We start from the raw sequence: 24,672 nt of genomic DNA on the forward strand, positions 1-24,672 counted from the left end.
TCCTCTGAAATCTATTTATCATTCTTCTATTTGCGTACTTCGCCTTCTCTCTTAGCGGGATTCCATTTCAGCTTCACTTGCATCCCTTGGGTGGCTGCCTTTTCAGTCCCAACTTAAATTTAATTTCGTCTGTCTAGTATTTAAATCTCTCTATGGGCTAGCTCCAGACTATCTTGCTGTTCTGCTGTCCTTCTATACTCCTTCTCACTCTCCTCGTTCTTCTTGCCAATTTAAGTTGTCTGTTCCCCGTCCACCGGGTTCCCAATCTCGTTTTCGTTCCTTCAAGCTTCTTGCTCCTCTCCATTGGAACCTTCTTCCACTGTCCCTTCGATCTATCATGGACCATTTCCTTTTCCGGGTTTCTTTGAAAAATCACCTACGTCACTATCCGTGATTGTTTGCTTTCTGACTTGATATCTGAATTACTTTATTTCAATATTTTTGTATAGTTGTTTTTAAACTCTGTACAGCGCTTTGGATAAAAGCGCTTTATGAGATTCGATAAAATACAAAAACAAAATATACATGTTAATATTATTTATTTCAGGTTTTCTTGGCATGTCAATACGCTTATAAAAATGTATGTGAAAATAGACAAGCATCTTATAAATATAGTCTAAAAAAATAAAGTTATTGAGAAAATTACAATAAAAACAGGTAAAATAGTTACATGTGTGTGGAAGGCAGCCCCACTCAGGGCTCAGTGGCCAGGGGGGAGCATGTGTCCTTCTTTTCCTTGTGAATTGGTCCAGTGGAGCTCTGGGGAATGATGAACCAACCAAAACCAACAACCAAGGTGTAACATGGGGCCCACAGATCAGTGATCCGTGGAGGGCGGTCTCACTGCAGCCCACAGCTATCTGGAGGGGAGTCCCTCTACATGGCCCAGTGCTCCGTGGAGGGCAGTCTCTCTGCAGCCGACAGCTATCTGGAGGGCAGTCCCTCCCCATGGCCCAGAGCTCTGTGGGGTGGTCTTTCTCCACATCAAACACAGCCCAGTGCTCTGTGGAGGGCAGTCTCTCTGCAGCCCACAGCTATCTGGAGGGTATTCCCTCTCCATGGCCCAGAGCTCTGTGGGGCGGTCTTTCTCCATGTCCAACACAGCCCATGGCCCAGAGCTCTGCGGGGGCCGGTCTTCTTCCAGATCTTACACAGAACCAGGAGTCCAGGGCTCCGCAGAGGGCAGATATTCCAAGGTGCGCCTACCCAGGCTTCCCACAATGCCACATCACTTTGCTGCTCTATGTTTTCTCAATATTGTCAAAAAGTCCCAGAGGGTTGTACACAAATACTTGTGTATAGTCTGTCCAGCAGCGACACATAAAAACGTACATTGAGGTTTTGGGTGAGTAAAGAGCTTGGCCGCTCCTGGGCCTGTGTCCAATGAATCGACCAGCACACATCGAGGATCTCAACTATCTCCGCCGCTACCGTGGCCCAAATACTTGGGCCTAAACTGGCAATATGCCATACAGCTGGAAGCCGGGTAAGTCACAGACTTAATTCAGAACATGCTTTCTTCTGCTTCTGCCGAGAAAAGAGACAGACAGTGGTTAGTGACTTACACCCCGGCTGGCGTGGGCCAACAAAGCAAGAGATGAGGAGTGGTGGAGGTGAGGGACACAGAAGCACAAAGGGACCAAGATTTCAGAGTGCGGAAGCAGTGTAATTTGAGTATGCAAAGAACTAAAGACAGCTAAACATGGCTGCAGCTAGAGAGGAAAGTCCTTCAAGATAGAGAGAGAGACCCCTGGGTGAAGGGAGAGAGACAGAGGCATAGGGGGCTAAAGACATTCCGCAGACTCTCCACATAGCCTTGTTGTGCTACTTGAGAGCATGGATTTGGAGGAGCTCAAGATCCAAGGACATGTTTGATTGTTGCCCCTTGACCCGCTGCTTCTCTGCCCCGTGTGCCCTTAGCTACATGTGGGATGCATTTAAAGGCCCCAAACAGAAGTCCCTTTCACATGAATGGCAGGCATTTTAAACACTGAAACAAAAACGGCCTGGACTCATGTTTGTTTTTCAAGTAAAAAATTAAAGAGCCATGTGGAAAGGGGCCTACCTGTCATTACCAATGGATAAGCAGCATTTTAATTTACAAAAGACAGATGAATCAAAGATCCCTGTCACATGGAAATCAGGATTTTTAAACATTGAAAACAAAAACGGCCTGCACATGTGTGTGCAAATAAAAACGGTTTGAAAAAGTAAAAGTGAAAGAAATATCACTGCTCACAGAAACATGTCAGGAAAACAAAACATGATGTGTGGGTTGGCAAAACGCAATGTATATTATGTTTCACCCACAAAGAGCCACTTTGTTTTAATGAAAAAAATGTCAGTCCAAGGCAGACCCTTTTGCTGGCTGAGGGCAAAACATCACAAGGAAAACTCCCACTCTCAGCCTGGATGTCACTCCTCCCATCTAATGACCAACCGCAATAACATTTCCTGCTGAAGGTGGCGAAAGCCCAGTGTTCCCCAGACTTGCTGGCTCTGAAGGCAGTTACTGCAGGACAAGTTCCCCTTGGCTGGAGTATGACTAAAAGGTGTGAAGACTGGGGGCTGCAACTTCAAAGAGAAAACTACCAACTTCAGAGAGTCTCATAAAAAAACCTCTGGTTAAAGGCTGGCCCAGGGAGACAGATGGCTGTGCTGGATGAAGCAGACCTCCCATTTGCTGAACATACATATGTACAATTAATTTAAAAGTACTATTATTATCATTTAGGCCTTTTTCTCAGCAACCATAATATGGATTGATCACATTTTTTGTACCATTTTTCATCTAACTTTCAGGCGATTTTGGGGATATAAAATTCATCTTCCTGTGATGTAATAGCAAGTTAAACTAGGTTTCTGGTTGATCTGAACATGTTCCAAATGAGAGAGTTGGTGAGCGGGTTGAAAATGATATGCTCAATAGCTTACATATTCATAACTGTTGTGCTTTTTATGGAAACGGCAGAAAGGTACCACATGGCCGTGCTACATGATACAGACTTGGTGGTTGGCTTATCTAATTCTCCATGATTAGCTAAATCAGAAAAAGTGTTTAGTATGCCAGTTGCTAGTAAATTTATGAAGTTGTGATACATAACTAGTTTTTTGCCAAAAAGTTGAAAGAAGAACAAAGGATGGTGACTAATGGGATATGCCATATGTTGCTCCAGATCCCTAAACCAATCCTGACTTGGAGGCTGGGGTTGGTAGGAGAGAGAAGGGTAACTGTCCAATCCTAGTGGCAGGAATTCCTCAACCTTAAACAGACGCTTGCTGTGTAAGTAGAACTGAGCCCTGGGAAACCAAAAGGTGGGGGGAGTCTGCTTGCCTTGAATCATTTCCCTTTACATTGTGTGGGGGGGGGCTGTTTAGATCCTTAGCCTATGTAACCAACATTATTAATGTTATTAATTCCCCATTTGGCAGAACACTACGGGGTGAATTTTGTTAAAATTCGAAATTAACAAAGCTCTCCCAGTGTGTGCTGAAAACTATAGCCTATAAATTAATTGGGTAATCCTTGTTGTGCAGCTGACCCCGACTTCTTTAAAGAAGAGGGGTGTCTTTGTTCCTAAATCAGTCCAACTGTTTTATCCAGCTTCCCCAGCACAGGCCTTTCAGTAAGGGGGGGTCTGAAATCCAAAATCCCCCAAAGCAGTCACATTTTTCTGTCCGACTTCCCAACCTACACCAAAGCAGGGGGGTCTGAAAAACAAAGCAATAAATCACCCTGTGTTTATTTTAAACCAAAAGTGTGGGCGAAATTATAATTTCCATATATATTTGAACCAATCTTGAAATCCTACTGCTAGACTTTTAAGCCGCCAGGAAAATCAAAATCGCACATTACATAAGTGCCTTCTTTATTGATCAGTGTAATTATTTTGTGAAGTGAAATTTACAAAAAGGGAAGAATTGGGGTGGTGTTCTTTTTAACTCACTTTTGTGATTATTTATGCTGAGAGAAGTTGATTATGTTGTGCCACGGTGGTGTTTTGACCTTTTTGTGCTAATTTCTATTACTTTTCATTTAAATAAATACCAATATTTTTCCCGTACACCGGCCTGGTTCTTGGCTCATTGTTAGCTCAGGGGAGAGGGATCCAAGGGGCATGATATGTGTCTGAGATAGGGCTAAAGAAAATAATCTGTTAAATAGTTTGTTGCATAACCACTTGAGGGAGGGAGGGAAGGAACTCCCCGTGTTGAGGGTGGCTTCTCAAGAACCCATTACATACATTCACCCTAAATTGCTGTTCTTCTAAATATTACATGACTCCACTTTCTCTGTGGGATCTGAACCCTGTACGACTCTCAACTACTCTGCGGAGGGGCATACTCTTTCCACCCAGCCTCAACCATCTGATGCTAGGTGTGCCAGCATGATGTACCACCCCCCGTCCCACAAAGCCACCTTACCATGCCTGGGTGCCATGTGCAGGGGATCCTTGAGTTGATACAACTCACAGGTCGCTGTGTCGTGGTGATGCAGGAAGGCGGGCATCCAGCACAGTTGAGGCATGTAGCAGCAGATGCTCTTCGGGGCTATCAATCTCCCATCTGGGGTCTCCGAGGCCGGCGCCCATTGGGAATCTGTTGCCTCCTGCCTCGGTTCTCTGGGGCACTCTGGGACCACCCCTCATGTCGTAGAGGTCCTGCAAAATGCAGGAAATGGTGCTTTCATCCAGGCTGGGCTCCGGGGGGGTTCCCCACATGCTTGAAGCCATCCTAGCTTGGAGGCCCTTGTGGTCGGGCCTGCAGTACAGAGAGAAGCTCTCGGCCATTGCGCTCAGCTGTGTGGCTAGCAGGCTGATTTCCTGCCACTCATTCTCCATGTACTGGGGCCTCCCATGGCCTAGCGGGGGGACCTCCAGGCCGGGTAATGGGGTGTCCGTGCTCAGCCTTCCCACCAGCCCAGGGAACGCATGGAAGTCTAGGTCATCTGGAGAAAGGAGAAAGGCTTCATGGTCCATAGTGCTGCTCGGGTAGAAGCATGGCTCTGCCAGGGCGGGCACCTCCTCCTCGGGCCACAGCAGGAAGTCGGGCACCAGGGCGTGGTGGTGGTGGGGGCTGGAGAAGGCAATGGAGCTCTCATCATCCCAAGCGTCCTTAATTGGGCTGGTCTCCGGCAGGTTGTAGACCATAGTCATAGGAAAAGCGGCCTGCATGTCTACAGAGATGGCAATGTCCTGAACTGATGCCAATGGTCCAGCAAGCATGTCTGAGAAGTCCGGTGATGGCATTGAGTCAGTGCCCGACTGGTACACAGAAAGGAGGTCCCGGGAATCATCAGCGAGAGCCGTCATGTCTGACGAGGGCGAGCCCGCACCCTCAAACCCCAGAAGGCTAGAAGAGTCTGATTCAGGGGTGTAAGGAGGGGTGAAGGGAAAGGTGTCCTCTGGATACATGTCTGACAATTGCAGCTCGTGCGTGGGTCCCTCTATAGGTGGGGACGAGCTGTTCTTGAGCACTCTGGCACGCTTTCTCCCTGGTTGCCCAATCCCTTCGATGGTCGTTTTCCGCTTGCAGACCCCCCACGTCGTGGCCTGCGAGCAGGTATCGCTTGTGCTATCCAGGGCCAGCAAGCCCACCCTCGGCTGCTCCGTTCCATCCATCAGTGAACATCTTTGCATTTGTGCATCGTCCCCACCGCTCCGATAATCCTGGGAGAGATAGCGCGCCTCTTCTTCCCTGTCGGGACAAGAAAGATTGAATATCAGTAATGGATTGCATTTGTTTTAGGAGGACATGTTCTTTTGTCAAGAAGCACACAAGAAGCACACAGAAAGGTACAACCAGTAGCCAGGGGAGCTCCTCAAGTGGCTACCTCAATAGAAGCAATGATTATGATATGATAGGTTATTTATAACGCGCTTAATACCCAGAGGTTTCTAAGCGCGGCCCCGGGGATCGAACCTGTGGTGCTCTGTGTCGTTTTGCTTCCAAGGCGAGCACGTTGCCCCTGAGCTATCCTCCCGAGACCTGGTCAATGAAGCAGGGGATGCTATAGAATTGTAGATGGCCCTGGGGAAAGGCAAGACATATATACAGGGGAATATCAGTGTAAGGACAGGGACTGCACAGGCAAGGGGGTCCAAAGGCAGGGAGAATGTGTCGGGGTAGTGGTCGGCCTTTTCCCTGTGGAGGCGGTGATGCCGGGGGTTGTGAATGTTGGTGGCATTTTGATTTCAGGAGGTTGGGCCTTCCAGTCGTAGGAGGGATAAGGCGGCTAATCCATGGATTACATGGTGAGGGGAAACATATGTTAAGGGCCCAGTTGGGCACATGCAGCCGGCCCGCCTGTAGATGATGGGTAGAGTTGGGTGAAGAACGGAGCGGTTGTAGAGGGTTTGAGAGGTGCAACGATGGTGGGGGCGTAGACGGAGGTGCGTCCTGATCATCAACAGGTTGTTCACAGCGGTGGTGGCAACAGCGGTCATGCGTTGCGGGCGCTTTAGATCAGTGTTGAAGAAGACCTCAAGACTGCAAGTCTTCAGTGAGAGGAGGGAAGGGATGTGAAGGGGAGGGAGATAGATGACTGGACTTGGGCGGAAGACAAGAAAGTGCCCACGAAGAGAGGTCCGGGGCCACGGTAGGACGAGAGAAGGAGACTTGGATGTCAACCACTAAGAAGATGTGGGCAAGCCCAAAGATGAGATGAGATCACTGAGGGAGGGGTGGTGGGCCATGTAGAGAGTCTAAGGGGACCCCTGGCAACCCTGCAAGAAGGTAGCATCCCAGATACCCGAGAAGGGAGAAAGGCCAGGAGTTAGCCAGATAGTCTGGGTCAGAGAAGGGTTTCATGAGGCTAGGCAGAGCAGTGGCAACCTTGCAGGGAGCGAGGGGGTTGCATTAAGGAAGGAGACAGGCCAAGAGTTAGCCCGATGGTTTGGGTCAAAGAAGGGTTTCATGAGGCTAGGCAGAGCAGTGGCAACCTTGCAGGGAGCGAGGGGGTTGCATTAGTGAGGCGCGAGGGCTGGATTGAGGAGGTGGACTAGCCGCAGGATATATGTGCAACAGAACAGGCCTTTCACGATGTGTAGTGCCAAGGGGCCTACTGGTGGGAATGATGGGGGAGTGCATGTATAAGTGTGTGTCTGTAGACAGGTGTGTGTGTCTGTAGACAGGTGTGTGTGTGTCTGTAGACAGGTGTGTGTGTGTGTGTGTGTGTGTCTGTAGACAGGTGTGTGTGTGTGTGTGTGTCTGTAGACAGGTGTGTGTGTGTCTGTAGACAGGTGTGTGTGTGTGTGTGTGTGTCTGTAGACAGGTGTGTGTGTGTGTGTGTGTGTGTGTGTCTGTAGACAGGTGTGTGTGTGTCTGTAGACAGGTGTGTGTGTGTGTGTGTGTGTGTGTGTGTGTGTGTGTGTGTGTGTGTGTGTGTGTGTGTGTGTGTGTGTGTGTGTGTGTGTGTGTGTGTGTGTGTGTGTGTGTGTGTGTGTGTGTGTGTGTGTGTGTGTGTGTGTGTGTGTCATCCACGAGCTCTCACCTGAGAACGCGGTTGCTGCAGCGTATGATGTGCCCACATTTCTCCCTTGTTGCCGTGACCTGAACCCACACATGTGACAATTCTTTGCTCAGCATCCGCACCACGAACTTCAAATCCGCCGATTCAGCATCACGCACTGTGGGAAAAGTGAAGAAAAACGTAAAGCACAGGCGAGGGGGCATGAGCAATCTATAACAGCCCACATTGCCTATCTTGCTATGTCACTGGTGTGGAATGTGGCCCATATCAATATCAGACTAAGGAATATGGCCTCTCCCAATACCTGACCATGGAATGTTGTCTATCTCAGTATCAGACTAGAATGTGATCCATCCGAAAATTGACGGTGGTTTATCTATGGAATGTGGTCTATGTACACATCTGAGCTTGGAATATGGTACATCCGCTATCTGATGATGGAATGTGGGCAACCCAATATGCAACTATGGAATGTGGACCATGATAATATCTGACTGTGGAATATTGTACATTGCAATATCTGACCGTGGAATGGGGTCCATGACAATATCTGACCACTCTAGGATCAAACTATGGAATGTGGTGAACCCCAATGTCTGACCATAAAATATAGCCCATCCCAATATCAGGCCATGGGATGTAGTGCTCTCCAAAACCTGTCTATGGAATGTGGTCCAATCCAATAGCAGACTATGGAATGTGGTCATTCATGATATCTAACTGGAATGTACTCAACCCCCATTTTTGAAAATGGATAATTGATTGTGGTTGAACACAATTGTTCTGGAATATGGTATATCTGAATTTCTAATTATAGAATACAGTCTATACCAATATCAGATTATGGAACGTGGTCACTGCCGATACAGGGCTATGGGATGTGGTCAATCCCAATATCTGACTATGGAATGAGGTTGATCCTGATATCAGACCATGGAATGTGGTCCATGCCAGCATATGCCCCTCAGATTCAGTGATTATGGAATGGCATTGATCCCAGTGTATGGCGATGGCATATGCCAACCTGAATATGTGAATGTGGACAATGGACCAGCCCAGAATCAGACCACAGAATGTGGTTATTGTCAGTGTCTCGCCATAGACAGTAGTAGGTTCCTATGGTTGCACGGAGACACAGCATGGCCGCTTGCTTGGAAGGGCACTCTCAACATGAGACTGCCCATGGTACTCCCTGGTACCACTGGGTGTGATGCCTGTACATGTATTAACCATGCATCTCCTGCCACAATGTTACTAGAATGTGTAGGGTCAGCCAAAGTAACAATTTCCCACCAAAAAAAGAATGTCCTACACTGACCCAAATGTTCCTGAACAATGACGCGGGAAGAAGGCAGGGCATACCTGAGATGGGCCCCCGCCCCACCATAGCTACTTGATGGCTAAACGCCTCCCCTGCGCCCCCACGTGGTCCTTCCCAAAGGTTGGCACTGCCCCCATCACTTACACAGCTCCTTGTGCTGGGCCGTGCCTGCGCATAGGTCCTCTGGGGAGAGCAAGCTGTACCAGGACCGGCCAATCAGCTCCCTCGCCGAGTAGCCCAGATGATGCACAACACTGCGGTGGAAAGGAGGCAATCAGGGGTTAGGCGTGGCTCGGACACACTCCATCTTATTATAATAACCATAGCATTGATTGTGCGGCTCGCAGGGCAAACTAAGGGTGCTCTATGTTCAATGGCCCGCATATAGAGCTAGGGAGGAGGAAAGGCTGGCTCGGCCCACTCCGGATTTCATCCAGTGACCTCTATCACTCTGGGTAGGAGATGAGCGATACTACCAGGCTTTTACAACACTCACCTGGCATTCACACTCCCACATTCCTGGGCATCACAGCTTCCTGTCTCTCGCCCACATCCCACTTCCCAGCCCCCTCCCACATCCCCTGCAATGCCTCACTGCCCAGCTTTCCCCAAATTCCCTAGCATGTCTCACTGCCCAGCTATCCTCCACAATTCCTAGCATGCCTCACTGCCCAGCTCTCTCCACTTTCCCTAGCACGTCCCACTTCCCAGCCCCCTCCCACATCCCCTGCAATGCCTCACTGCCCAGCTCTCCCACATACCCCTAACATGTCTCACTGCCCAGCTATCCTCCACAATTCCTAGCATGTCTCACTGCCCAGATATCCTCCACATTCCCCTAGCATGTCTCACTTCCCAGCCCCCTCCCACATCCCCTGCAATGCCTCACTGCCCAGCTCTCTTCCACATCCCCTGCCATGCCACACTGCCCAGCTCTCTTCCACATTCCCTAGCATGTCTCACTTCCCAGCCCCCTCCCACATCCCCTGCAATGCCTCACTGCCCAGTTCTCCCACATTCCCCTAGCATGTCTCACTGCCCAGCTCTCTACCACTTTTCCCTAGCATGTCTCACTGCCCAGCTACAGTCCACATTTCCTAGCATGCCCCACTGCCCAGTTCTCTTCCACATTCCCTAGCATGTCTCACTGCCCAGCTCTCCCCACATTCCCTAGCATGTCTCACTGCCCAGCTCTCTTCCACATCCCCTGCCATGCCACACTGCCCAGCTCTCTTCCACATTCCCTAGCATGTCTCACTGCCCAGCTATCCTCCACATTTCCTAGCATGCCTTAATGCCCAGCTCTCGCCCACATCTCTTGCAATGCCTCTCTGCCCATTTCTCCCATTTTCCACTAGCATGTCTCACTGCCCAGCTCTCTACCACATTCCCCTAGCCTCTCTCAGTGCCCAGCTCTCCCCACATTCCCTAGCATGTCTCACTGCCTAGCTCTCTCCCACATTCCCTAGCATGTCTCACTGCCCAGCTCTCTCCCACATTCCCTAGCATGTCTCACTGGCCAGCTCTCTACAACATACCCCTAGCATGTCTCACTGCCCAACTCTCTCCCACATTCCCTAGCATGTCTCACTGCCCAACTCTCTCCCACATTCCCTAGCATGTCTCACTGTCCAGCTCTCTTCCACATCCCCTGCCAAGCCACACTGCCCATCTCGCTCCCTCATTCCCCTAGCATGTCTCAGTGCCCAGCTCTCCCCACATTCCCTAGCATGTCTCACTGCCTAGCTCTCTCCCACATTCCCTAGCATGCCTCGCTGCCCAGCTCTCTCCCACATTCCCTAGCATGTCTCACTGCCCAGCTCTCTCCCACAACCCCTGCCATACCACACTGCCCATCTCTCTCCCTCATTCCCCTAGCATGTCACACTGCCCATCTCTCTCCCACATTCCCTAGCATGTCTCACTTCCCAACTCTCTTCCACATCCCCTGCCATGCCACACTGCCCATCTCTCTCCAACATTCCCTAGCATGTCTCACAGCCCAGCTCTCTACAACATACCCCTAGCATGTCTCACTGCCCAACTCTCTCCCACATTCCCTAGCATGTCTCACTGCCCAGCTCTCTTCCACATCCCCTGCCATGCCTCACTGGCCATCTCTCCCCCACATTCCCTAGCATGTCTCACTGCCCAGCTCTCTTCCACATCCCCTGCCATGCCACACTGCCCATCTCTCTCCCTCACTCCCCTGCCATGCCTCACTGGCCATCTCTCCCCCACATTCCCTAGCATGTCTCACTGCCCAACTCTCTCCCACATCCCCTGCCATGCCACACTGCCCATCTCTCGCCCTCATTCCCCTAGCATGTCTCACTGCCCAGCTCTCTCCCACATCCCCTGCCATGCCTCACTGGCCAGCTCTCTCCCACATTCCCCTAGCATGTCACACTGCCCATCTCTCTCCCACATTCCCTAGCATGTCTCACTGCCCAGCTCTCTACAACATACACCTAGCATGTCTCACTGCCCAACTCTCTCCCACATTCCCTAGCATGTCTCACTGCCCATCTCTCTCCCTCATTCCCCTAGCATGTCTCACTGTCCAGCTCTCTTCCACATCCCCTGCCATGCCACACTGCCCATCTCTCTCCAACATTCCCCTAGCATGTCTCACTGCCCAGCTCTCTCCCACATCCCCTGCCATGTCTCACTGGCCAGCTCTCTCCCACATTCCCCTAGCATGTCACACTGCCCATCTCTCTCCCACATTCCCTAGCATGTCTCACTGCCCAGCTCTCTACAACATACCCCCAGCATGTCTCACTGCCCAACTCTCTCCCACATTCCCCTAGCATGTCTCACTGCCCATCTCCCTCCCACATCCCCTGCCATGCCACACTGCCCAGCTCTCTCCCACATTCCCTAGCATGTCTCACCGCCCAGCTCTCTCCCACATTCCCTAGCATGTCTCACTGCCCAGCTCTCTCCCACATTCCCCTAGCATGTCTCACTGCCCAGCTCTCTCCCACATTCCCCTAGCATGTCTCACTGCCTAGCTCTCTCCCACATTCCCTAGCATGTCTCACTGCCCAACTCTCTTCCACATCCCCTGCCATAACACACTGGCCAGCTCTCTCCCACATTCCCCTAGCATGCCTCACTGCCCAGCTATCCCCCACATTCCCAAGCATGCCTCACTGGCCAGCTCTCTCCCACATTCCCCTAGCATGTCTCACTGCCCAGCTCGTTCCCACATTCCCTAGCATGTCTCACTGCCCAGCTCTCTCCCACATTCCCTAGCATGCCTCACTGGCCAGCTCTCTCCCACATTCCCCTAGCATGTCTCACTGCCCAGCTCTCTCCCACATTCCCCTAGCATGCCTCACTGCCTAGCTCTCTCCCACATTCCCTAGCATGTCTCACTGCACAACTCTCTTCCACATCCCCTGCCATGCCTCACTGGCCAGCTCTCTCCCACATTCCCCTAGCATGTCTCACTGCCCAGCTATCCTCCACATTCCCTAGCATGCCTCACTGGCCAACTCTCTCCCACATTCCCCTAGCATGTCTCACTGCCCAACTCTCTCCCACATTTGCTAGCATGTCTCACTGCCCAACTATCCTCTACATTTCCTAACTTGTTTCATTGCCCAGCTAACCACATTTCTGCTAGCATGTCTCACTGCCCAGCTATCCTCTACATTTCCTAACTTGTTTCACTGCCCAGCTATCCACATTTTCGCTAGCATGTCTCACTGCCCAGCATTCTCCCAAATTCCCTAGCATGTCTCACTGCCCAGCTCTCTACCACATCCCCCTAGCATGTCTCATTGCCACACTCTTTCCCATATCCCCTGCCATGCCTCACTGCCCAGCTCTCTCCCACCTTCCCTAGCATGTCCCACTGCCCAGCCCTCTCCCACATTCCCTAGCATGCCTCACTGCCCAGATCTCTCCCACATACCCTAGCATGTCTCACTGCCCAGCTCTCTACAACGTTCCCCTAGCATGCCTCACTGCCCAGCTCTTTACAACATTCCCCTGGCATGTCTGACTGCCCAGCTCTCTCCCACATTCCCCTAGCATAGCTCACTGCCCAGCTCTCTCCCACACACCCTGCCCTAGCTCACTGCCCAGCTCTCTCCCACATTCCCCTAGCATGTCTCACTGCCTAGCTCTCTCCCACATTCCCTAGCATGTCTCACTAACCAAATCTCTTCCACATCCCCTGCCATGCCTCACTGGCCAGCTCTCTCCCACATTCCCCTAGCTGTCTCACTGTCCTGCTATCCTCCACATTCCCTAGCATGCCTCACTGGCCAACTCTCTCCCACATTCCCCTAGCATGTCTCACTGCCCAGCTCTCTCCCACATTCCCCTAGTATGTCTCACTGCCCAGATCTCTCCCACATTCCCTAGCATGTCTCACTACCCAACTCTCTCCCACATTTGCTAGCATGTCTCACTGCCCAGCTATCCTCTACATTTCCTAACTTGTTTCACTGCCCAGCTGTCCACATTTCTGCTAGCATGTCTCACTGCCCAGCTATCCTCTACATTTCCTAACTCGTTTCACTGCCCAGCTATCCACATTTCCGCTAGCATGTCTCACTTCCCAGCATTCTCCCAAATTCCCTAGCATGTCTCACTGCCCAGCTCTCCCCACATTCCCTAGCATGTCTCACTGCCTAGCTCTCTCCCACATTCCCTAGCATGCCTCGCTGCCCAGCTCTCTCCCACATTCCCTAGCATGTCTCACTGCCCAGCTCTCTCCCACAACCCCTGCCATACCACACTGCCCATCTCTCTCCCTCATTCCCCTAGCATGTCACACTGCCCATCTCTCTCCCACATTCCCTAGCATGTCTCACTTCCCAACTCTCTTCCACATCCCCTGCCATGCCACACTGCCCATCTCTCTCCAACATTCCCTAGCATGTCTCACAGCCCAGCTCTCTACAACATACCCCTAGCATGTCTCACTGCCCAACTCTCTCCCACATTCCCTAGCATGTCTCACTGCCCAGCTCTCTTCCACATCCCCTGCCATGCCTCACTGGCCATCTCTCCCCCACATTCCCTAGCATGTCTCACTGCCCAGCTCTCTTCCACATCCCCTGCCATGCCACACTGCCCATCTCTCTCCCTCACTCCCCTGCCATGCCTCACTGGCCATCTCTCCCCCACATTCCCTAGCATGTCTCACTGCCCAACTCTCTCCCACATCCCCTGCCATGCCACACTGCCCATCTCTCGCCCTCATTCCCCTAGCATGTCTCACTGCCCAGCTCTCTCCCACATCCCCTGCCATGCCTCACTGGCCAGCTCTCTCCCACATTCCCCTAGCATGTCACACTGCCCATCTCTCTCCCACATTCCCTAGCATGTCTCACTGCCCAGCTCTCTACAACATACACCTAGCATGTCTCACTGCCCAACTCTCTCCCACATTCCCTAGCATGTCTCACTGCCCATCTCTCTCCCTCATTCCCCTAGCATGTCTCACTGTCCAGCTCTCTTCCACATCCCCTGCCATGCCACACTGCCCATCTCTCTCCAACATTCCCCTAGCATGTCTCACTGCCCAGCTCTCTCCCACATCCCCTGCCATGTCTCACTGGCCAGCTCTCTCCCACATTCCCCTAGCATGTCACACTGCCCATCTCTCTCCCACATTCCCTAGCATGTCTCACTGCCCAGCTCTCTACAACATACCCCCAGCATGTCTCACTGCCCAACTCTCTCCCACATTCCCCTAGCATGTCTCACTGCCCATCTCCCTCCCACATCCCCTGCCATGCCACACTGCCCAGCTCTCTCCCACATTCCCTAGCATGTCTCACCGCCCAGCTCTCTCCCACATTCCCTAGCATGTCTCACTGCCCAGCTCTCTCCCACATTCCCCTAGCATGTCTCACTGCCCAGCTCTCTCCCACATTCCCCTAGCATGTCTCACTGCCTAGCTCTCTCCCACATTCCCTAGCATGTCTCACTGCCCAACTCTCTTCCACATCCCCTGCCATAACACACTGGCCAGCTCTCTCCCACATTCCCCTAGCATGCCTCACTGCCCAGCTATCCCCCACATTCCCAAGCATGCCTCACTGGCCAGCTCTCTCCCACATTCCCCTAGCATGTCTCACTGCCCAGCTCGTTCCCACATTCCCTAGCATGTCTCACTGCCCAGCTCTCTCCCACATTCCCTAGCATGCCTCACTGGCCAGCTCTCTCCCACATTCCCCTAGCATGTCTCACTGCCCAGCTCTCTCCCACATTCCCCTAGCATGCCTCACTGCCTAGCTCTCTCCCACATTCCCTAGCATGTCTCACTGCACAACTCTCTTCCACATCCCCTGCCATGCCTCACTGGCCAGCTCTCTCCCACATTCCCCTAGCATGTCTCACTGCCCAGCTATCCTCCACATTCCCTAGCATGCCTCACTGGCCAACTCTCTCCCACATTCCCCTAGCATGTCTCACTGCCCAACTCTCTCCCACATTTGCTAGCATGTCTCACTGCCCAACTATCCTCTACATTTCCTAACTTGTTTCATTGCCCAGCTAACCACATTTCTGCTAGCATGTCTCACTGCCCAGCTATCCTCTACATTTCCTAACTTGTTTCACTGCCCAGCTATCCACATTTTCGCTAGCATGTCTCACTGCCCAGCATTCTCCCAAATTCCCTAGCATGTCTCACTGCCCAGCTCTCTACCACATCCCCCTAGCATGTCTCATTGCCACACTCTTTCCCATATCCCCTGCCATGCCTCACTGCCCAGCTCTCTCCCACCTTCCCTAGCATGTCCCACTGCCCAGCCCTCTCCCACATTCCCTAGCATGCCTCACTGCCCAGATCTCTCCCACATACCCTAGCATGTCTCACTGCCCAGCTCTCTACAACGTTCCCCTAGCATGCCTCACTGCCCAGCTCTTTACAACATTCCCCTGGCATGTCTGACTGCCCAGCTCTCTCCCACATTCCCCTAGCATAGCTCACTGCCCAGCTCTCTCCCACACACCCTGCCCTAGCTCACTGCCCAGCTCTCTCCCACATTCCCCTAGCATGTCTCACTGCCTAGCTCTCTCCCACATTCCCTAGCATGTCTCACTAACCAAATCTCTTCCACATCCCCTGCCATGCCTCACTGGCCAGCTCTCTCCCACATTCCCCTAGCTGTCTCACTGTCCTGCTATCCTCCACATTCCCTAGCATGCCTCACTGGCCAACTCTCTCCCACATTCCCCTAGCATGTCTCACTGCCCAGCTCTCTCCCACATTCCCCTAGTATGTCTCACTGCCCAGATCTCTCCCACATTCCCTAGCATGTCTCACTACCCAACTCTCTCCCACATTTGCTAGCATGTCTCACTGCCCAGCTATCCTCTACATTTCCTAACTTGTTTCACTGCCCAGCTGTCCACATTTCTGCTAGCATGTCTCACTGCCCAGCTATCCTCTACATTTCCTAACTCGTTTCACTGCCCAGCTATCCACATTTCCGCTAGCATGTCTCACTTCCCAGCATTCTCCCAAATTCCCTAGCATGTCTCACTGCCCAGCTCTCTACCACATCCCCCTAGCATGTCTCATTGCCACACTCTTTCCCATATCCCCTGCCATGCCTCACTGCCCAGCTCTCTCCCACCTTCCCTAGCATGTCCCACTGCCCAGCCCTCTCCCACATTCCCTAGCATGTCTCACTGCCCAGCTCTCTACAACATTCCCCTGGCATAGCTCACTGCCCAGCTCTCTCCCACACGCCCTGCCCTAGCTCACTGCCCAGCTCTCTCCCACACCCCCTGCCATAGTTCACTGCCCAGCTCTCTCCCACACCCCCTGCCATAGCTCACCGCCCAGCTCTCTCCCACACCCCCTGCCATAGCTCACTGCCCAGCTCTCTCCCACACCCCCTGCCATAGCTCACCGCCCAGCTCTCTCCCACACCTCCTGCCATAGCTCACTGCCCATCTCTCTCCCACACCCCCTGCCATAGCTCACCGCCCAGCTCTCTCCCACACCCCCTGCCATAGCTCACTGCCCAGCTCTCTCCCACAGCCCCTGCCATAGCTCACTGCCCAGCTCTCTCCCACACCCCCTGCCATAGCTCACTGCCCAGCTCTCTCCCACAGCCCCTGCCCTAGCTCACCTGTCCGTCACCGCCATCAGCCTCATCTCCAGTGTGTGCTGGCTCTGGAAGGTGGTGCAGGGGGTCAGCCAGACCTCCTCGGGTCCGTGCACCAGGGGTGTACAGAGGGCAATGAAGATGGGGGTCGTGGGGAGGAAGCGACCTCTGATCAGGACTGCCCGGTTCCTGCCATACCTCATACGGAGCAACTTCTCGCTCTGCAGGTGGCAGACGAAGGCGGTCTCTAAAGAGGGGAGAAAGGGCAGATTCAGAGCACTGCACAACTCCCACCAGCAGCGGCCAGGGAGGAGACAGGAGTAGGAGGAGGGAACCGAGGGACACCGAGGGAAGGGGGTGGGACTCACACAGAAACACAGCGGTCAAGGACTCCCACAGAGCAAGACTTGGGGAGCAATAGGACTCACAGAGGAAAACAAGAGGGCCCCCAGCCCAGGGCTGAAGAGCAGACACAAGAGAAGGACCCCCAGCCCTGGGCTGAAGGGCTCACTGTAGAGTAAAGGACCTTAAGAGGTCCCGAGGGCGGTCCCAGGGGAAGTGCTGCGAGGAAACGTGCGGCAGCTCCCGCCCAGGGCATTCAGAGGTGGTAAGCAGGGAGTGAGCAGCGACCTGCCACACACACTCTTCTACAACCTCCTGCCTTAAAACTATATACTTCCTGAGCATAGGAACCACAAGAGGACATTATCACTTACATTTATAGATAGAGTAGTGTAAGCTGGAAGATCAGTATTATGTGTTAACAGTGTCATGTGCTAAAGTCAAATAAAAGAAACTAACACAAGCCCTGGGCTCGGTGTCATCATTAACCGGCCACTACACTAACTCACAGAGTCCAAGCGACAAGAGAAGGACAGAGACCAAGAGACAGACTCAGAAGAGTGATGTGCAGAAGGACCCATGTGGCAGACTTCCAGGGGGGAGGAGAGAAGTGAGTAAGTGGGCTGAGAAAGGAGTGGGGGGAGCACCCACTGAGCACCCTCACCTGTCCCCGGTGCCCCTTCTGCTAGCTTCTCCCGCACGCCCTCAACTTCTGAGGTGTCCATGAGCTGGTAGATGGTGTCACCCTGGGCGAGGAGGTCGACCTGTGGAGGAAAGAAGAGGGGGGGTTAGAGGGCTCTCTGTGGGTGAGGTGACCGCATGCTGCAAGAGCCTGGCCACGCCCTGCATGCTTGCCCTAACAAGCACAAGAGCCCTCCTCCAAAGAAGACACCATCCTACAAAGCAAATGCCCTGCCACTTCCAAGCAAGACTGACCACTGACCAACCAGACGAAGCGCACCCAGCTAGGCAAAACACCCTCCTCCAATGCAAAGGGCTATCCTACAAGGCAGAATAACCTCCTACTAGGCACTCCATCACCTTCTATTCCAAACACCTTCCACCTGCCAGGAGAAATACCCTCTTCTAGGCAAAGTACCCTCCTCCGATGCAAAGGGCTATCCTACAAGGCAGAACAACCTCCTACTAGGCACTCCATCACCTTCTATTCCAAACACCCTCCACCTGCCAAGAGAAATACCCTCTTCTAGCCAAAACACCCATTTGACAGCCAAATGCCCATCCTGCTAGGCAGGCAACACACCCTATCTTACAAAACACCTCTTCAAAACAATTATCCTACCATGCAAAACACTCAAACACGCAAATGACGGCAGTGAAAGGCAAAACGCCCTCATCTAGCCAACACACTGGCTTACCAGACAGAACACATTCCCCAGGCCAGAAAGAAAACACCCTCCTGCCAGGCAAAGCATCACCGTACAAGCGGTATCTTGCAAAACATCCTGCTAGCAGAGAAGAAACTCCTCCAAGCTACCATCCTATCAGACAGAAAAAAGGTCCTCCTTGAAGCATGTAAAATACCTGCATCGAGCCAAAATTCGTTCCCACCCGGCAAAACCGGTTTCACCAAGTCACAACATTATACAAGCCAAAACAACAACATGCCAGGCAAAACAAAGTGTAACGTCAAAACACTATACTAGAGAAAGCACCATCATGCCAGGCAAAACAAAAGCGTAAAGTCAAACCACTAAACAAAACACCAGCATGCCAGGCAAAACAAAGCGTAAAGTCAAACCACTATACTAGAGAAAACACCAGCATTCCAGGCAAAACAAAAGCGTAAAGTCAAAACACTGTACAAAACAAAACACCAGTTTGCCAGGCAAAACAAAAGCGTAAAGTCAAAGCACTATACAAAACAAAACAACAGCAAGCCAGGCAAAACAAAAGTGTAAAGTCAAAGCACTATACAAAACACCAGCAAGCCAGGCAAAACAAAGCGTAAAGTCAAACCACTGTACTAGAGAAAACACCAGCATGCCAGGCAAAACAAAAGTGTAAAGTCAAAACACTGTACAAAACAAAAAACCAGAATGCCAGGCAAAACAAAAGTGTAGAGTCAAAGCACTATACAAAACAAAACAACAGCAAGCCAGGCAAAACAAAGGCGTAAAGTCAAACCACTGTACTAGAGAAAACACCAGCATGCCAGGCAAAACAAAAGCGTAACGTCAAAACACTCTACTAGAGAAAACACCAGCATGCCAGGCAAAACAAAAGCGTAAAGTCAAAGCACTATACAAAACAAAACAACAGCAAGCCAGGCAAAACAAAAGCGTAAAGTCAAAGCACTATACACAACAAAACACCAGCATGCCAGGCAAAACAAAGTGTAAAGTCAAACAAGTATACTAGAGAAAACACCAGCATGCCAGGCAAAACAAAAGCGTAAAGTCAAAGCACTATACAAAACAAAACAACAGCAAGCCAGGCAAAACAAAAGCGTAAAGTCAAAGCACTATACACAACAAAACACCAGCATGCCAGGCAAAACAAAGCGTAAAGTCAAACCAGTATACTAGAGAAAACACCAGCATGCCAGGCAAAACAAAAGTGTAAAGTCAAAACACTGTACAAAACAAAACACCAGCATGCCAGGCAAAACAAAAGCGTGAAGTCAAACCACTATACTAGAGAAAACACCAGCAAGCCAGGCAAAACAAAAGTGTAACATCAAAACACTCTACTAGAGAAAACACCAGCATGCCAGGCAAAACAAAGCGTAAAGTGAAACCACTCTACTAGAGAAAACACAAGCATGCCAGGCAAAACAAAGCGTAAAGTCAAACCACCCTACTAGAGAAAACACCAGCATGCCAGGCAAAACAAAAGCGTAAAGTCAAAACACTGTACAAAACAAAACACCAGCATGCCAGGCAAAACAAAAGCGTAAAGTCAAAGCACTATACAAAACAAAACAACAGCAAGCCAGGCAAAACAAAGTGTAACGTCAAAACACGCTACTAGAGAAAACACCAGCATGCCAGGAAAAACAAAGCGTAACATCAAAACACTCTACTAGAGAAAACACCAGCATGCCAGGCAAAACAAAAGTGTAAAGTCAAAACACTCTACTAGAGAAAACACCAGCATGCCAGGCAAAACAAAGCGTAATGTCAAAACACTGTACAAAACAAAACACCATCATGCCAGGCAAAACAAAAGCGTAAAGTGAAACCACTCTACTAGAGAAAGCACCAGCATGCCAGGCAAAACAAAGCGTAATGTCAAAACACTACTAGAGAAAACACCATCATGCCAGGCAAAATAAAAGCGTAAAGTCAAACCACTATACTAGCGAAAACACCAGCATGCCAGGCAAAACAAAAGTGTAAAGTCAAACCACTCTACTAGAGAAAGCACCATCATGCCAGGCAAAATAAAAGCGTAAAGTCAAACCACTCTACTAGAGAAAACACCAGCATGCCAGGCAAAACAAAAGTGTAAAGTCAAACCACTCTGGTGTTTTTGCCAGGCAAAACAAAAGTGTAAAGTCAAAACACTGTACAAAACAAAACACCAGCATGCCAGGCAAAACAAAAGCGTAAAGTCAAACCACTATACTAGAGAAAACACCAGCATGCCAGGCAAAACAAAACCGTAAAGTCGAAACACTGTACAAAACAAAACACCAGCATGCCAGGCAAAACAAAAGTTAAAGTCAAAGCACTCTACTAGAGAAAGCACCAGCATGCCAGGCAAAACAAAAGCGTAAAGTCAAAGCACTATACAAAACAAAACAACAGCAAGCCAGGCAAAACAAAGTGTAACGTCGAAACACTAAACTAGAGAAAACACCAGCATGCCAGGCAAAACAAAAGCGTAACGTCAAAACACTCTACTAGAGGAAGCACCAGCATGCCAGGTAAAACAAAGCGTAATGTCAAAACATTCTACTAGAGAAAACACCAGCATGCCAGGCAAAACAAAGCGTAAAGTGAAACCACTCTACTAGAGAAAACACCAGCATGCCAGGCAAAACAAAGTGTAAAGTCAAACCACTCTACTAGAGAAAACACCAGCATGCCAGGCAAAACAAAGCGTAAAGTCAAACCACTCTACTAGAGAAAACACCAGCATGCCAGGCAAAACAAAGTGTAAAGTCAAACCACTCTACTAGAGAAAACACCAGCATGCCAGGCAAAACAAAGCGTAAAGTCAAACCACTCTACTAGAGAAAGCACCACCATGCCAGGCAAAACAAAAGCGTAAAGTCAAAGCACTATACAAAACAAAACAACAGCAAGCCAGGCAAAACAAAGGGTAACGTCAAAACACTCTACTAGAGAAAACACCAGCATGCCAGGCAAAACAAAAGCGTAAAGTCAAAGCACTCTACTAGAGAAAGCACCAGCATGCCAGGTAAAACAAAGCGTAATGTCAAAACACTCTACTAGAGAAAACAACAGCAAGCCAGGCAAAACAAAAGTGTAAAGTCAAAGCACTATACAAAACAAAACAACAGCAAGCCAGGCAAAACAAAAGCGTAAAGTCAAAGCACTATACAAAACAAAACAACAGCAAGCCAGGCAAAACAAAGTGTAACGTCAAAACACTCTACTAGAGAAAACACCAGCATGCCAGGCAAAACAAAGCGTAACGTCAAAACACTCTACTAGAGAAAGCACCACCATGCCAGGCAAAACAAAGCGTAAAGTCAAACCACTCTACTAGAGAAAGCACCACCATGCTAGGCAAAACAAAAGCGTAAAGTCAAACCACTATACTAGAGAAAACGCCAGCATGCCAGGCAAAACAAAAGCGTAAAGTCAAAACACTCTACTAGAGAAAGCACCAGCATGCCAGGCAAAACAAAAGCGTAAAGTCAAAGAACTATACAAAACAAAACAACAGCAAGCCAGGCAAAACAAAGTGTAACGTCAAAACGCTCTACTAGAGAAAACACCAGCATGCCAGGCAAAACAAAAGCGTAACGTCAAAACACTCTACTAGAGAAAGCACCAGCATGCCAGGTAAAACAAAGCGTAATGTCAAAACATTCTACTAGAGAAAACACCAGCATGCCAGGAAAAACAAAGCGTAAAGTGAAACCACTCTACTAGAGAAAACACCAGCATGCCAGGCAAAACAAAGCGTAAAGTCAAACCACTCTACTAGAGAAAACACCAGCATGCCAGGCAAAACAAAGTGTAAAGTCAAACCACTCTACTAGAGAAAGCACCACCATGCCAGGCAAAACAAAGCGTAAAGTCAAACCACTCTACTAGAGAAAGCACCACCATGCTAGGCAAAACAAAAGCGTAAAGTCAAACCACTATACTAGAGAAAACGCCAGCATGCCAGGCAAAACAAAGCGTAAAGTCAAACCACTCTACTAGAGAAAGCACCACCATGCTAGGCAAAACAAAAGCGTAAAGTCAAACCACTATACTAGAGAAAACACCAGCATGCCAGGCAAAACAAAAGCGTAAAGTCAAAGCACTATACAAAACAAAACAACAGCAAGCCAGGCAAAACAAAGTGTAACTTCAAAACACTCTACTAGAGAAAACACCAGCATGCCAGGCAAAACAAAAGCGTAAAGTCAAAGCACTCTACTAGAGAAAGCACCAGCATGCCAGGCAAAACAAAAGCGTAAAGTCAAACCACTATACTAGAGAAAACGCCAGCATGCCAGGCAAAACAAAGCGTAAAGTCAAACCACTCTACTAGAGAAAGCACCACCATGCTAGGCAAAACAAAAGCGTAAAGTCAAACCACTATACTAGAGAAAACGCCAGCATGCCAGGCAAAACAAAGCGTAAAGTCAAACCACTCTACTAGAGAAAGCACCACCATGCTAGGCAAAACAAAAGCGTAAAGTCAAACCACTATACTAGAGAAAACACCAGCATGCCAGGCAAAACAAAAGCGTAAAGTCAAAGCACTATACAAAACAAAACAACAGCAAGCCAGGCAAAACAAAGTGTAACTTCAAAACACTCTACTAGAGAAAACACCAGCATGCCAGGCAAAACAAAAGCGTAAAGTCAAAGCACTCTACTAGAGAAAGCACCAGCATGCCAGGTAAAACAAAGCGTAATGTCAAAACACTCTACTAGAGAAAACAACAGCAAGCCAGGCAAAACAAAAGCGTAAAGGCCCAGTTACAATGCATAATCTCACCCAAAAAGAAAAGCACCTTCATGTCAAAACACTATGCTACCAATAAAAGCGCCCCCCCTTCCCCAAGACAAGACACTTTGAACTGCTCACCACCGCCCTACCATGTAAAAAGCTCCCCTAAACCAGAAGACCACCCTATCAGGGCAAATCAAAATCCTCAGCTGAGGCAAAACCAACTCCTCAAACTCAAAACACTCTACACGGGGTATTCTGACTTGAGGGTAGAGGCAAAACACAATCCCCATATGCAAGGCATTCTGCTAGGCACACAAGCACCCCAGCAGTCACACACGCCCCCCCAATCGTCGGATACAAGAAACATCCCAAGCCAAAACACCACCCTAGTGTCAGCTAAGATGAAGAATTTACTGTAACTGTATTTTTAAGTTAAAAGCGCCTAGAGACCTCTGGGTTTTATGCGCTATACAAGTGTCAAAATAAAATTAAAATAAGATGCCTTCTGGTCAGGAGGCAAAAACACCTTCTTACCCAAGAAATTCCTCAGTCACTAACTCTCTATTAGGAAAAGGCTGCAAGGCGGGCGAGTGCACCACTAGCTACAGCACCCTCGTAAGGCACCTGCCCCCCAACACATTGAGACATGGGGTCCCTCCTCCCCCGCTCCCAGGCTCACCATGCTGAAGCCCAGGTAGTCCACGACGTTGTCCGAGATGGAGAGCAGCTTGCCCTCGGCGGAGAAGGCCAGGACGAACCCCGGCAGCGCGGGCAGCAGGTCCAGTCCCGGGGGAGGCGGGCTCGGCCCCTGGGGGCCCGGGGCCCCGAGCAGCGGCCCGCGCATGCGCAGGCAGGCCAGGGCCATGGTGTGCAGGTAGGACAGGTCCTCCTTGGCCTCCTCGGGCAGGGGCAGCAGGTCCCGCAGGGCCCGGATCTCGGCGTTCATCAAATCCCGGCGCGCCTTCGAGGCGCCCTTGGTGGACCTGTGTGGAGAGAGGACCGTATAAGCGCACGATCACACGGTTCTACTAGTGCAGCTGCAGGACACGCGGGAGGCTACGGGGCTCGGACTGAGGTGCACTGGCAGAGCCGGGTGTGGGTCCCAGTACTAGGAGACGACGGTGGTGCAGGCCGGGATTGAGGCGCATTGATAGAGTTGTGAGTGGGTGCCTTCCGGTACCGGAATGGCGTGGTCCTGTGGGTCAGGATTGAGGCGCATTGATAGAGCTGCTTGGGGGTGCCTTCCGGTACCGGAATGGCGTGGTCCTGTGGGTCAGGATTGAGGTGCATTGATGGAGCTGTGAGTGGGTGCCTTCCAGTACCGGAATAGCGTGGTACTGTGG

General features: G+C 50.4%; 1 protein-coding gene across 1 annotated transcript; it reads right to left on the reverse strand.

Moving 5' to 3' along the window:
* Positions 1-4,469: 4,469 nt before the first annotated feature.
* On the reverse strand, positions 4,470-24,275 carry LOC138467379 (neuronal PAS domain-containing protein 4-like). Its single transcript, XM_069607335.1, has 6 exons — positions 24,009-24,275; positions 17,886-17,985; positions 16,904-17,126; positions 8,937-9,046; positions 7,493-7,628; positions 4,470-5,697 (listed from the first exon to the last, which is right to left on the reverse strand). The coding sequence occupies exons 1-6, from the start codon at positions 24,273-24,275 to the stop codon at positions 4,470-4,472; spliced, it is 2,064 nt and encodes a 687-aa protein (XP_069463436.1).
* Between the last annotated feature and the right edge of the window lie 397 nt (positions 24,276-24,672).

Source organism: Ambystoma mexicanum, chromosome 4q (assembly GCF_040938575.1).
Source record: "Ambystoma mexicanum isolate Mex_15411 chromosome 4q, UKY_AmexF1_1, whole genome shotgun sequence".
NCBI classification, from domain to species: Eukaryota; Metazoa; Chordata; class Amphibia; order Caudata; family Ambystomatidae; genus Ambystoma; species Ambystoma mexicanum.

Coding starts and splice junctions, on each gene's coding strand:
- LOC138467379 (XM_069607335.1), bottom strand. CDS start 24,275: ATGAACGCCGAGATCCGGGCCCTGCGGGACCTGCTGCCCCTGCCCGAG. Junction 17,986..24,008: donor ACTACCTGGGCTTCAGCATG/GTGAGCCTGGGA, acceptor TTTCCTCCACAG/GTCGACCTCCTCGCCCAGGG. Junction 5,698..7,492: donor TGCAGCAACCGCGTTCTCAG/GTGAGAGCTCGT, acceptor TTGTCCCGACAG/GGAAGAAGAGGCGCGCTATC.